General features: G+C 39.6%; 1 protein-coding gene across 7 annotated transcripts in view; it reads right to left on the bottom strand.

The window, feature by feature from the left end:
- Positions 1 to 13949, bottom strand: part of LOC112505747 (DNA polymerase lambda) — a 32162-nt gene that overhangs the window by 5752 nt on the left and 12461 nt on the right. For 6 of the 7 annotated variants that reach the window (XR_003068440.1, XM_025109702.1, XM_025109704.1 and 3 more), the window contains 4 exons: positions 12815 to 12903; positions 7328 to 7418; positions 7041 to 7121; positions 5661 to 5728 (listed from right to left, as the gene is read on the bottom strand). Coding sequence is in view for 5 of the 7 variants with exons in the window: in XM_025109702.1 (XP_024965470.1) it covers positions 5661 to 5728; positions 7041 to 7121; positions 7328 to 7418; positions 12815 to 12903 (329 nt within the window). In the remaining 2 variants the exon portion in view is untranslated. Of the gene's footprint in view, positions 1 to 5660; positions 5729 to 5825; positions 6133 to 7040; positions 7122 to 7327; positions 7419 to 12814; positions 12904 to 13949 lie in introns of all 7 variants that reach the window. The other variant, XR_003068441.1, reaches the window with a different exon arrangement.

Below are 13949 nucleotides of genomic sequence, written 5' to 3'. Positions count from 1 at the left end.
TCAACCTGATGTTTGTATATGTTGAAGATACATGTTGCTATACATGTGATAGTGCACGGATATTCTTTTGGAATTTTTCATATGAAAATTCTGTATATATAGAATCCTTAGTACTAGTAGGACCTATGTGATGTAATCTATATTTCTTTTATATTAAATATATGTTATATGCAAATGTGGTGTTTGGGGTGTTACAGTATCCCAGGTTCGAAACTATGTCGATCTACACCAAGTATCCCAGTGTCCGATGTTGACACCATCCAATTACACGATGTGTGCGATCAAGATGGAGGCGATTATGGATGCCCAGGGGGTCTACGAAGCAGTCGAACCAGCAGCCGGAGCGGCTGTGGATGAAAAGAACAAGACGGCACGTGCATTCATCTTTCAAGCAGTTCCGGAGGACATTCTGCTACAAATTGCAAAGAAAAAGACCCAGGATGTTTGATCTCGGTGTTGATCGGGTACAGAAGGCACGTCTACAAACCTTAAAAAGTGAGTTTCAAGTTCTCCATATGAAAGAAGGCGAAACAACTGATGAGTTTGCCGGTAAATCAAGTGGCCTGGTCACCAAGTTCAATAGTTTAGGTTCTACGATTGAAGATGCCACACTGGTAAAGAAGTAACTTGGCTCGGTGCCAGACAAATTCTTCCAGTTAGTTGCATTGATCGAACAGTACCCGGACCTCGATACGATGCCTTTTGAGGAGGCGATTGGAAGATTGAACGCATACGAAGAACGCATTTGCACCCGAAGTACCAGCGCAGATAACAACGGGCAACTCCTTCTCACTCAAACAGATTGGCAAGGAAAGAAAAAGGGTGGCAATGCAGAGTCGTCGTTGAGTGGAATGGGACGTGGCTCGCCTGGGTCATTCGGTGCAGACGCACGTGGACGTGGTTGGGGCAGAGGACACCGAAGAGGGAGCAACCGTGGGAGAGGAGGTCGGGGTGCCTTCTCGGCGCCTCATAGGGATGCCACATGAAGCAGCAGGAATAAAAGCCACATCAAGCAGCAAGAATAAAAGCCACATCAAGTATTTCAACTGTGACATCTACGGGCACTATGCCTCATAGTGTCCTAACCCAAAACGAAGACAACGAAATAAACTTGACTTGACTTGAACCCAAGAGGATGAACCAGCATTAATGATGGCAATATGTGCTTAAGAAAAACCAGAGATAGTGCTTTTGAACGAAGACAAAGTCTTACAGAAGCGGTATGCTTCTGACTCGAAGGAGCACAACGATATCCGGTACATGGACAATGGTGCCAGCAATCACATGACAGGAAAACGATCTCACTTTGCTGAGCTCGATAAAAAGATCATTGGGCGGGTCAGATTCGGAGATGGCTCCTAGGTCGAGATCAAGGGAAAAGGATCGGTCCTGCTGAAATTCAAAAACGGCGAGCAACGCCTAATCCCCGAGGTATACTACATCCCAGACTTGTGTAGTAACATCTTAAGTCTTGGGCAGGTCACTGAAGATGGTTGCAAGGTGTTACTATTTGGAGACTTCGTACGACAGGGATGGAAAGCTTCTTATGAAAGTACAACGATCTAGCAATCGACTGTACAAAGTTCTCATCCACACGACTGCACCAGTTTGCTTAGCTGTCAGTTTGGATAAGGTGGCATGGCATGCCGCTTTGGGCATCTGAATTTATAGGCAATGAAACACATGGTTGCCAAGGACATGGTACGGGGAGTACCAAATATCACACATCCTACGTTGTGAAGCATGCCTCGTCAAAAAGCAATGCAAGCTATCATTTCCGGTACAAGCACAATACTGTGCAAACAAACCACTAGAGTTAGTCCATGCAGATTTTTGCAGTCCAATTACACCCTATACATCAGCTAGTAATCGTTATTTCTTCAAGTTAGTTGATGACTTTAGCCGTTTCATGTGGGCACATGTTATCAAGACAAAAGATGAAGCCTTAGCTGCTTTCAAGAAGGTAAAGTGCAGGTAGAAAACGAGACTTCATTCAAAAATAAACACGTTAAGAACGGACTGGGACGAAGAATGTATCTCAATGTTTTTCAGAATTTTGTGAAGCAGAAGGAATACAACAACTCACTGCACCATACACCCCACAATAGAACGGGGGGTGGTGAAACATCGCAATTGTTCTGTGCTCAGAACTACAAGGAGCTTACTGAAAGCCATGACCGTTCCTCTAACCATGTGGGGTGAAGGCGTTCAACATGCAGTGTACCTACTGAATCGAATTCCAACCAAAGGAGTAAACCCAATCTTGAACACCTTAAGGTTTTCGGTTGCACCGCACATGTGAAGGTACCCTCCGCTCGCATGACTAAACTTGATGATAGAAGCACGCCCATGGTCTATCTAGGTGTCAAACCAAGGAGCAAAGCACATCGGCTTTATGACCAACAATAAGGAAGAACATGTGTGAGCCAAGATGTAGCATTCAAAGAGAATAGGAAGTGGAATTGGACAGAACATCATAGCAAAATAAACTACCAAGGTTTGAAGTGGGTAGAATTCATCGTAGGTGAACAATTTGAATCTGCCTCGGAAAACACTTTTGTTGCAGAAGGCGAACTTGGTGGGATTGAGACAGGAGTCATTGTACCAGACACATCACTAGAAATGTCGACGTCCCCAGCACCGCACTCACTTGTGGCTCTGGACCATCATCACCGACACCTGTAAGTACACCCGATTCTTCCACTTATGATGATACACTTGTTCGAGGTTTTAGATCCCTTGTAGACATCTATGCGAGGGCACAACCGGCTGTACTCGACCCTGAGGACTTGTTATTAGCTTATGACAAGCCGACTAATTACCATACGGCTGTTGGTAACAAGAATTGGAAGAAGCAATGCAAAATGAAATAGAATCAATCTAAAGGAACCAAACCTGGAAGTTGACGGAGCTGCCAACAGGGCACAAACCGATTGGTCTCAAATGGGTCTTCAAGTTGAAGAGAAATGCTGCTGGAGAGGTGACAAAACACAAGGCGAGGTTGGTGGCCAAAGGGTATGTGCAGCAAAAGGAAGTAGATTTTGATGGAGTATTTACTCTTGTAATACGGTTAGAGACAGTACGTTTATTATTGGCATTGTCTGCCAGGGAGGATTAGCAAGTTCACCATCTCGATGTTAAGTCGGCATTTCTTCACGACCACTTACAAAGGAAGAGGTGTATGTATGTCAGCCAGAAGGGTTTACTACAGCCGGGAAAGAGCACATGGTGTACAAATTATCCAAAGCTCCGTATGGGTTACGTCAGGCCCCTAGAGCTTGGAATACCGGACTTGATAACACGCTGAAGCAGCTTGTATTTCAAAAGTGCCCCCATGAACAAGCGATGTACCCGTGATTCATTGCTCATTGTTGGTGTTTATGATGGTGACTTGTTTGTAACAGGAACTAGTGAAGCAGAATCCATACATTCAAAAAACAAATGAAGGGTAAACTCGAAATGAGCGACCTTGCATACTCGCATACTATCTTGGTATTGAAGTACAACAAGATTGTTGCGGCATTACTTTGAAACAGACTGGTTATGCAAAGAAAATACTGCAACAGGCTGGAATGGTGGACTACAATCCATCCAAGCATCCAATGGAACCGAAGCTCCAGCTATCCAAAGATGAAGAAGGGACACTAGTGAATGCAACGGAGTATCGAAGTCTGATTGGAAGCTTGAGGTATTTAACCCATACTCGACCAGATATCAGCTTTGTGGTGGGAATGGTTAGCAGGTACATGGAATCGCCAAAGCAAAGTCATTTGCAAGCTGTAAAACATATCTTAAGGTATGTCAAGGGGCTGATTCATTATGGGCTTAAATACCGTAAGGGTGGCGACAACAGTTGATCGGGTATAGTGATAGCAACCATGTTGGTGATCTGGATGATCGAAGAAGCACCACCGGGATGTTCAATTTTTCTGGAGCTCCTGTTACATGGTGTTCTCAAAAGCAAAGTACGACAGCGCTATCATCATGTGAAGCAGAATTTATGGCCGCCACTTCGGCAGCATGTCAAGCCTTGTGGTTGAGAGGCTTACTTGGTGACTTAACAGGTTGGGCGCCAAAAGTAGTGCTACGCGTAGACAAGTAGTCTGCAATAGCACTCATGAAGAACCCGGTGTTCCATGGGAGAAGTAAACACATCGACACTCAGTTCCATTTCATCCGTGAGTGCATTGAAAAGGGGTTGGGGTTGGTGTTGGTGGAACATGTGAGCAGTGAAGAGCAACGTGCAGATATTCTGAACAAGGCCCTTGCAAGGGTGAAGTTCACAGAGATGCGAGAACTCTTAGGCGTTGAAGATCTCGCATGCTCAAGCCAGAATTGAGGGGGTGAGTGTTGGATGTAACTCTGACTTAGTCAAGTTGGTGACCAAGTCTTTAGGGGTGGCATCATGGACGTAGTGGAGTCCAGATCTTTTACGCAAATAAGTTGGCATGGACCTATTCCTTAGCCAGAAGTAGGATATAAATAGGCTTTTTCTCTCTTTTTGTGAGGTAAGTTTTTCTTTGATCAGAAATCAAAAGACACGGCATTTAGCGCCATCTGTGTTCTTTTTTCTTGTTCTCGTGTAGAAGTGTGTGTGCTAACTTGAGTATGCAGATCCTTCAGTCAGTTTTTCAACAGTTGTGAAGAGAATATGCAAAATATAGACAGGAATAGAAGAGATGAGAGAGGAATAGCGAGTTTACACACCAATATTGCAAATGAAAATCAGCCCCCTAGCCCGTAATCCCTTAATCGACTTCTCTAAATCCTTTAGAAGGCCAACTTAAAGCCCAACTCCTAATTGCGGTTTCCACATCGCTATTGCAAGTCAAAACTGTGGCCCAATTACCATGATTAGCGCCCGCTATTAGCGCAACAGCTATTTCCCACCGCTATTTCCTCTAGGATATTTCACCGTATAGCACCGCAATTAACAGCATAGTATACAAGCATAGGTTAGGGGTAGTTTAGTCATTTCAAGCCATTTTAGCCAGACTTGGTGTAAATGACACCAATTGCAAAGTTGGGTGATCTCTATTGCAGTTCCTGTTGTTGGGTTGCCTAAATGAAACTTCAGCAGAAGTTTGGTGGCTTTCATAGGCATTTTCCCTATATATTATTGTAAATGGCTTCTTCAAAAAACGTGTGTTTAAGCCGCAATGACTTGACGATCTTCTGGTCAGTGCGGCATTTTCACCGGACAAGAAACAGAATGCATGTTTTGTTTGATTCAAAGGAGCAGTAGACTACTAACATCAAATCATGAACATTACTTGTAACAATGGAACATCTAACCATCTTTAGATTGCGTGTAAAAACCATTATAACTTTCCGCTCTTGCACAGGATTTTATACACCCCATCACCTACGCCAAATGTTTACAATGTTTTTTCACTACTTGACCATCTCTTGTTCAGAAAGAGCATACAGGCATGCCACGAATACGCTAATGCGGCATTTTTGTATTTGTTCCCATGAATCCATAAATAAACCGTGGTATTTCCAAAGGCTTTCTGAAGACAAATCTTATGCAGATCTCTCAGTAAAGATCAATTGGTTTCTATCATCTTAAAATGTGCACATATAATTCATAAAAAGTTGATGTTTTCAAGACAATTCACTATCACAGAAATCAGATCGAGGAACCAAAATCAATGTACCTTCTGTTCAGCACATCGTTCCCCGTCCATGCTATTAGCCCAAAAGGGTATATATCTTTCGGGTACACCTAGAAGATAAGAAAGGAGTCATATGAAGTGAAACATCACTTTTAAGTATTTGAAATACTTATAAATCCCATTTAGGTATGTAATATAACCCCATACCAATTAGGGAGATTATATAGTCCTTAAAGTCTTCATATCAATGTTTGTTTGTTCTAACAAAAGAGGCCTATAAATGGATAAATACATCAAATCAATATCTGAACCATTAATAGTTTGATAATTTATACCCGATTCATTTCATAAACAGACAATCATATTATCAGGTACAGGAATCCTAAATACATAACACCCCGTTAAAAGGAACAATTCTAGAGTGAAAGTCCATCTCTGATGCAACCAATAGGCTGTAGGTGAAACCCGTCGAACTCTAAACAGGGATATACATCTTTCAACCAGAAATAATTACCTAAAAACACAAAATGCAACACCACAGTTAAGGATATTGCAGCTGCAGAATGTTTACTGCTATGTAACTATCAGTCCAATGCAAAATACAATACCAAAAAATGTGTTGTTCCATTGTTTGACATCTGATCATGTACATATCAACTATGTTAATAGTACTGACATAAATTACAGTACCATAAACATAAGCGACTTGTGAATTTATCATTGTCAGATGTCAACTGCTGGGTTGCAGGAATTTGATCTTATTTCGTTGGTCACAAGAGTACTAAAAAAACATTACTGGCCCTAATCATAATCTCGGTTGCCAGCAAATGATCAAAGAGAACCAGGTGCAATTTATTCTTTACAAGCATTTATTTAATTAAGTAGTTATGCTGGGTGCCTCGTCCGGATATTTTGGTCTGACTCATGATGACAGCAACAGTTTCCAAAAAAGGGGCATTTCACAGGATAATGGGGCGTACTTTGTATTCTGAGGTAGAGAAATTCACAACAGACAGTAATTTAACCAAGCGTTGCTTTGGTCTCCATGACATAGGCATTGATACTTCTATGGTGATTAAAAGAAGAATGTTGGTCACATGTAACAACAAATATTTATTTGTGAGTTTCTAGAAAGCACTGTGCAAAGGCTGAAATCAAAGTAATACTCCCTCACAAAATAGTAGAAGAAACCAACGAGGACCTGTGATTCAGCAAAATCATATCAACACTAATACATAGCACATCCTAAGACCATTATGATGTATCCTTCGTGTCACAAAGAGCCAAGGGTGTATCTAATTCACTTATTAGGGAAGAGCATAAATTTATCCCCCTCCCCTTTTTGGCGTTGCATGGAGTGGAATTCTTCAAATTATACATATACCAACTATAATGGCATCCAATTAATATGAAAGATACTACCTTCAAATCAATGCGATGCCGCAGCTCCCGACCAGGATATGTGCAAAGACCGAAGTATGTATCAACCCCTGAATCAGTACCCTGTACAGCAGATAAGAGTTGAGAAACAAAACCATCCTCCAGTATAAATCACAGAAGAAAAACCACTAATTATTTTGATCCAGCAATTCCACCAACGAAACACTCTGGTTCCATTTTGGTAATTCATATTTTAAATTACACTACCATATGTAGAAGACAATATAGAAATTATTCAGTGGTAACAAGGATGGAACATTAACCATTACCTGCTCACTGTGAATACTGAAGACCAAATCCTCTCTTAAAAAGTTCATATCTTTCAAATGGTTTACATACTTTGGCAGAAAACCTATATGGCTGTAAAAGAAAACTGATCAGTGCTGAAGAGCATTTCTAGTGCAGATCAACAAATAGAAAGGAAAAATAGAGTTCAGCTACTACAACCATTATTAATTCAAGTATTTGGGGGTCAATTCAATGAAGCATAAACTTAATCCACCACCATGTTCCCTAGTAGGCTCTAATAATTTGTTCTCCACTAATAAAGTATTACCAAATCACTCTGGGTAAATCAGTCACTTCATAATCAACAATATTCAACAATAACATATCTTATAACATTCACCATTCAGAATTACACTGCATGTGATGCACGCCGGACTGATAACAACAGAATTGGTGGTATTATTTCTATTAACCACTCACAATCGTAGGGTTACATTAGCTTCCCAGGCACTTCGAGACTGCCGGATGTCTCACAGGGCTTTCGCCAAAAACGCACCCACTAAATTGATGGATCCCCTCTCACAAACCCAACCTCCCTATTTAAACTAATCGATTCATCACCTTGCTTTACCTACTTGTACCACAGCAATAACCACTTGTACATTCCTACCAGACTAGTATATTTGACTTCCTAACCCAGCCCGCCTTTCTTTGACTTATCTGACCACTCCCCGGGTATTAGCAATACCTGCTCCTGAACTTTCACCTTGTCCTCAAGGTGGAAAGAAAAAGAAAAGGAACCGATACACTACTGCAATTGAAAGTTGAGGACCGCTAACTTTTGTTCCCATGAATCTATCAGCTTCATCCATCAGATTAATAGACAACAGGCTACCTTTTCTTTCTGATGCCAGATCTCGTAAGACGAAAACGAACTGTTTAGCCGCCTAACATAATCTCCCCAATTAGTTTCAAGAAAAAATGACCCTCCCAATCCGCTTCAAGCCACACCCTAAGAAAGTTGTCTCTCATTCCAAGAAACTGACCGCCATTATTTTGCTCCCATCTCTAGAATCCCTAACCTCAGATTGGACAGCCAACAATCCCCTTTTTTTTCAGAACTGGTCTGAGCAGAGTCTGTCATTGCATTGAAAAACTCCGCCAAGGGCTCGAAAGTACACTGATACACTGGCCTCTTCATGTACTGCATACCAGTTCTCATCTTCACTTCCATCCATGATAACTATTCGATTGGGAATGTCGGTTTCATCATTCTTCCATATCCATTTCAGGTTCTTGTAATATTGAATTTGATGGTCAAGGGTATCTAATTCATGATACGTTACCTCAACATGCCGAGTGTGCTTATAGAAGGGCCGAGTTAGGTACACATCCACGAGCTTCCTGTTCAACAACACTTTAGAAACCGGCGTTGGATCAACATATGCCTTTTCTAGGGCAAATTCAATGGTGATGAACCAAGTTTGGTCGTAGGTACAATTATAAAAGAAATACGGAATTTCCCAAGTGATGTTCTAGCAACTCGAACAATACATACCCCTCTAGACTTCCGTTTCTCGAAACCATCTCCTATGTTGTGTATTGGTATCAAGAGATTTAAGGTTGCTCTACTACTTGCATAAAATCACTCTTCTCCATGATCAATTTCCCAATGTGCCACATATTTACCATATAAATATCCTTCGACAGAGCGTGACGGTGGATGCGGCGTTGTTGCTATCGTTGGTGGTAGTGATGGTGGCAATCCAACTTTTCCTCATTGACGGGTTCGTACGTCTTCATCATCTTAACTGATGATCCTACCCTATGTGATAACACAATCAATATAAAACTGTGAGGAATTACAATTTCTTGCTTTCCCAACAATTGTGATATTTTCATTGTTTTTTGGTCTGACAACCCCACAGTGACTTTTGATGACATCTCCACCTCATCAATTCCCTCCTTGAACATATGTCCCTCCTCCCCAATTTCTTTATTGATTCCAATCTCATCCTTTTGTACAACCAAAACACGTAGTTCATTCTTACATTTGTGATTGGGGAGAAAAGTTTAAACGCAACTAGCTTGTTTCTGTTGTAATTTTGAGTCGGTGAGCCTCCCAACCTCAACCGATTTCTGTTATGTTGTTGTAGGAACCACCAGACGTCTCTCCTGTGTCTTCTCTGTCAAATCAGTAGTTTCCTGATTCACGATGAGGGACAAGGTGTACATACCCTCAGATGAACGAAACTACCATAGCAACAGTCTTCAATTTTGTCCACTTATTGAATGTACGCCTCTTATGTTCCCATTGAAACCAACGAAGTGCAACGCCATCAAACGCAATCGCCGATGCTTCAATCTGTTCATCACTCAATTTCTTCATCATAAAATATTGTTTCGTCGTTGAAATCCAACTGTCCAGATCTGTTCCATTGAAAATCAAAACCTCCAATTTTCGTTCTGAATTTGGCAGCTCCTCTTCCGAATTTGGTGCACCCTTAATCATTGTCTTTCTCAATCTCGTCTTCTGCATCTTCATTAAGAGCTCTATCTATTTCACTACAATTGTACGTTTTCCTTTAGGGTGCCGACTTCTGCTTGCACCGAATCGATTTTCTTTTCCAAATCGTCAACTCTTGATGAAACGTTTCTCATCCTCCCGTAGTTCGTCCTGCTCAAATACCAATTGATACACGTGATAACAACAGAATTGGTGGTATTATTTCTATTAACTATTCGTAATCATAAGATTATAGTAGCTTTCCAGGCACTTCGAGACTACCAGATGTCTCTCAAGGCTTTCGCCAAAAACGCACACACTAAATTGATCGATCCCCTCTCACAAACCCAACCTCCCTATTTAAACTAACCGATTCATCACCTTGCAAAATACTGTTTCGTCCTCGAAATCCAACTGTCCATATCTGTTCCATTGAAAATCGGAACCTCCAATTTTCTTTCTGAATTTGGCGGTTCCTCTTCCGAATTTGGTGCACCCTTAATCATCGTCTTTCTCAATCTCGTCTTCTGCATCTTCATTAAGAGCTCCATCTATTTCACTACAATTGCACGTTTTCCTTTAGGGTGCCGACTTCCGCTTGCATCGAATCAATTTTCTTTTCCAAATCGTCAACTCTTGATGAAACGTTCCTTATCTTCCCGTAGATCGTCCTACTCTGGTACCAATTCATACACGCCGGACTGATAACAAAAGAATTGGTGGTATTATTTCTATTAACTACTCATAATCGTAAGGTTACAATAGCTTTCCAGGCACTTCAAGACTGCCAGATGTCTCTCAAGGCTTTCGCCAAAAACGCACACACTAAATTGATCGATCCGCATTCACAAACCCGACCTCCCTATTCAAACTAACCGATTTGTCAACTTGCTTTAGTAACTTGTACCAGAGCAGTAACCACTTGTACATTCCTACAATAGACTATCATATCTGACTTCCTAACTCGGCCCACCTTTCTTTGACCCATCTAAACATACTCCCCGGGGTATAACAGCAGGTATAGTCAAGAAGGTGCAGATTCTGCCACCGTATTTATCAATAGGCATGCTTTGTTTGTGATCGTCAGAATCAGTTCAGTCTTGTCTATTTAGACATTTGAACCATCAGTTTGATTTTGTAACGAACGTTGACACAAATATTTCTGCAAAGAAAGCGCTACCCAGAAATGCAGAACTACATCCTTATTGGAAAAGCACATCAAATAAAAAAGAATAGAAAATCCCCAACGCTCGCTTGGTTCATAGGACACATTATTTTTTCAAATGTCTTTGACAATCTATGGATTGTTTCCTTCAATTACTTTTATTCCTTGGTATAGACAGAACATAAGACTATCCATGACTTAACTTGGTATCTCCCAGTATTGACAAAGGAAGGAAGAAAGATAACATACACAAAACCTCTAAATACTCTACATTTCAATCATTTGACTAAGTAGTTGAGGATCTTCCTTAGTGTTGATAAATTATGCCCCATCAGAATATGTGATAATATGCCATCCATTTGTAGGAAAAGTGGCCATATATCCGTATAAAAATTATATTCCCCCATTTAAACGATAGGTAATACCATCAAAACCATGAACAAAAGGGATACTTAATGGCCACATATAGGAAAATTAGTTTTTTCTCCAACACTTCGCACACATACCCATTTAGAAGTGAACCAACCGGGAATACTTTAAGGTTGCTATCTTTCTATAGTCTACAAGCCTAATACCTTCAACTTTTTCCTCCAAGATGCACGCTAAATGTAGTATCCATATCAGTTTATCTAAAAGTTTGTCAATTAATAACCTAACAGAAGTATATTTCCCGATGCTTTCTCAGTATTTAAATCAGTATTCCTTGTTCCCAGTATATAAGGAAAATAACAATCGTTATTTGGAAATACCTAGCTAATGTTGTAATCAGTTGGGATGCTCATAGCTCAAAACAGTGCAACTAAGGAGACATGCCATCCTTCAAGCTCTTCTTGTCTTGCAGACACTTTCACAATTGTAAACTATCAAAACCCCTCCATAAACCGGCTTGCAACTAATGTGAACTATCCAAGCAAAGCCATTAGAAAATTTAGATCCACTTTTTAATTCAGAAGTTAGATTTCCCTTTGTACTTTCAGCATCCTCTAGAACCATTCACTAACCTTAATAACATTAAAATAAAGTGTTCCCTAACAGACCCTTAAAAGCAAGAGTGTTATAATTTGTATACATCTCTTCTTCATACTTTAAAATACACGCCCTTCTCCTTGCTCATTCTACTCTTACAAGGTAAGAAAATATACTGAAAACATTTCCAAAGTTGATCAACTATTTGTGCCTACTATAAGACAAATTTACTTTAGTAAGAATATAAAGCAGAATGGATCTCATTCTATTAAATTCCCTTCGTAGGGTTTTCGACAATTTTGTGACGGCATAGCTTCTTATGTCACCTTTGCATAGCTCCCCTTGCAAGTTGCTACTTTCTAGAATCAACTATTTACGCATCTAACTCAACTTAAAGAAAGAGCCTCACCCTATGTTCATAGATTTATTATCTCAATTGTCATCAAATTACTTTTCCCTAGATGACCGTAAATGCAAAAGTCAAATTTATTTTTATTTTGGCTTATTACCTGCACATAATAAGACTGGGCAGCACCCAGAAAATAGTTGTAGATGTAGATATCATGTATATTTGAAACAAATGAGAAGACAAGGCTTTTTAGACATGCGTTCGATTTCTACATGCTTGTTCAATTGCAAAGCATCAGCTATAATGCATTATGCAGACTATGTAGATTCTTGTGCAGAAGGCTACAAAAGTTAAAAGTAAATGCAATCATGTAAACTTGATACTTAAGTGAACCGACACAAATCTTTTCCGGCTCATGGACTGTTGGTGCATACATCGTCACATACAACATTTTTATGGCTCAGACTATGTAACAGAAACCAAGACAAAAAAACCGCATATTCTTGTAGTAACCATAAACAATGTTACTCTAGATATAGCACCTTTCTCCATCAGGATGTGTAATCACAATATCCATATCCCCACAAGTAGCCTTTCCACGTCTGAATGATCCTCCACATACAACATTCACCTGCATTATAAGTTTACAGGCATAGAAAACAAATAATGTATAAATTTCAATTAAAAACAACAATAATGACATCATCTTGAGAAATAGAATTAGAATGAAAAATTTAAGATTCTATTCTTAATGAGGCCTCTTATGGCAGAGATATGCTCAATGTTACCATCCTCTAAAAAATACTAGTTGTGTACCCATGTAATGCAGTAGGATGCAATATTTTATTGTAAACCGAGAATGAAAAACTAATGCAATTTCTCATCAAAAAGAAAATTCTAAAATTTATGTCTGAAAGAAATTGAAATTACACATGGTGGTTAAGCATATCTTGCTAATTTCAAGACGCGGTTAAAGAACCTGGAAAATTATATCGATATTGGTGTCAAGTTAACGATAATAAAATTCCTTTTTTTGGGTATAATTTGTTTAAGTCAATGTTTTTTTATTATAATTTAAATATTTTAGTTCTGAATATAAAGATTTAATGTATTTTAGTTTTAATGATGGAGTATTTTAGTTTTTGACAATAATAATGGAATATCATGTCATATTAGGACTTAATTGTTATCCTGTATTTGGACGTATTTATCAGTTGACCATTAATTAGTTTTATGGAGTTCAAAGAGGTTCGAGAAATTATAAGCAAAGTTGTTAAAGGCTCAAGGCACACTTAGGCACAAAGGGGTCCTCGGGCCTAGGTGTGCCTTAAGAATGCGAGGCACATCTTATCAAATATAATATATATACACACACATACACACAACTCAAATCACATTATATAAAACATAGTTCAATTCAATTTTCAATTGGCATTAATATCGGCATAGCTCAATAAAGTCATGACTCATAATCACTCCTTAATCCTCATCATCATAATAAGTGTCTATTCTTCAATGTTCTCTCTGAATTATACTCGCCAAAATCTCTTCTTTAGTGTCACTCTTCTCTGATAATTCAACTCATTTTCTTCATCTATAAGTTGACATCTTGAACTAGAAGTAGCGAATTTCCCTTTCACCCTTGCACTTCCACTAGCATTCACTTTGTTCCAAACA

This window comes from Cynara cardunculus (assembly GCF_001531365.2).
Source record: "Cynara cardunculus var. scolymus isolate 2C chromosome LG 2, CcrdV1, whole genome shotgun sequence".
NCBI lineage: Eukaryota > Viridiplantae > Streptophyta > Magnoliopsida > Asterales > Asteraceae > Cynara > Cynara cardunculus.
Note: the sequence above shows the minus strand (reverse complement) of the source record. Positions and strands in the feature narration are given on the sequence as shown.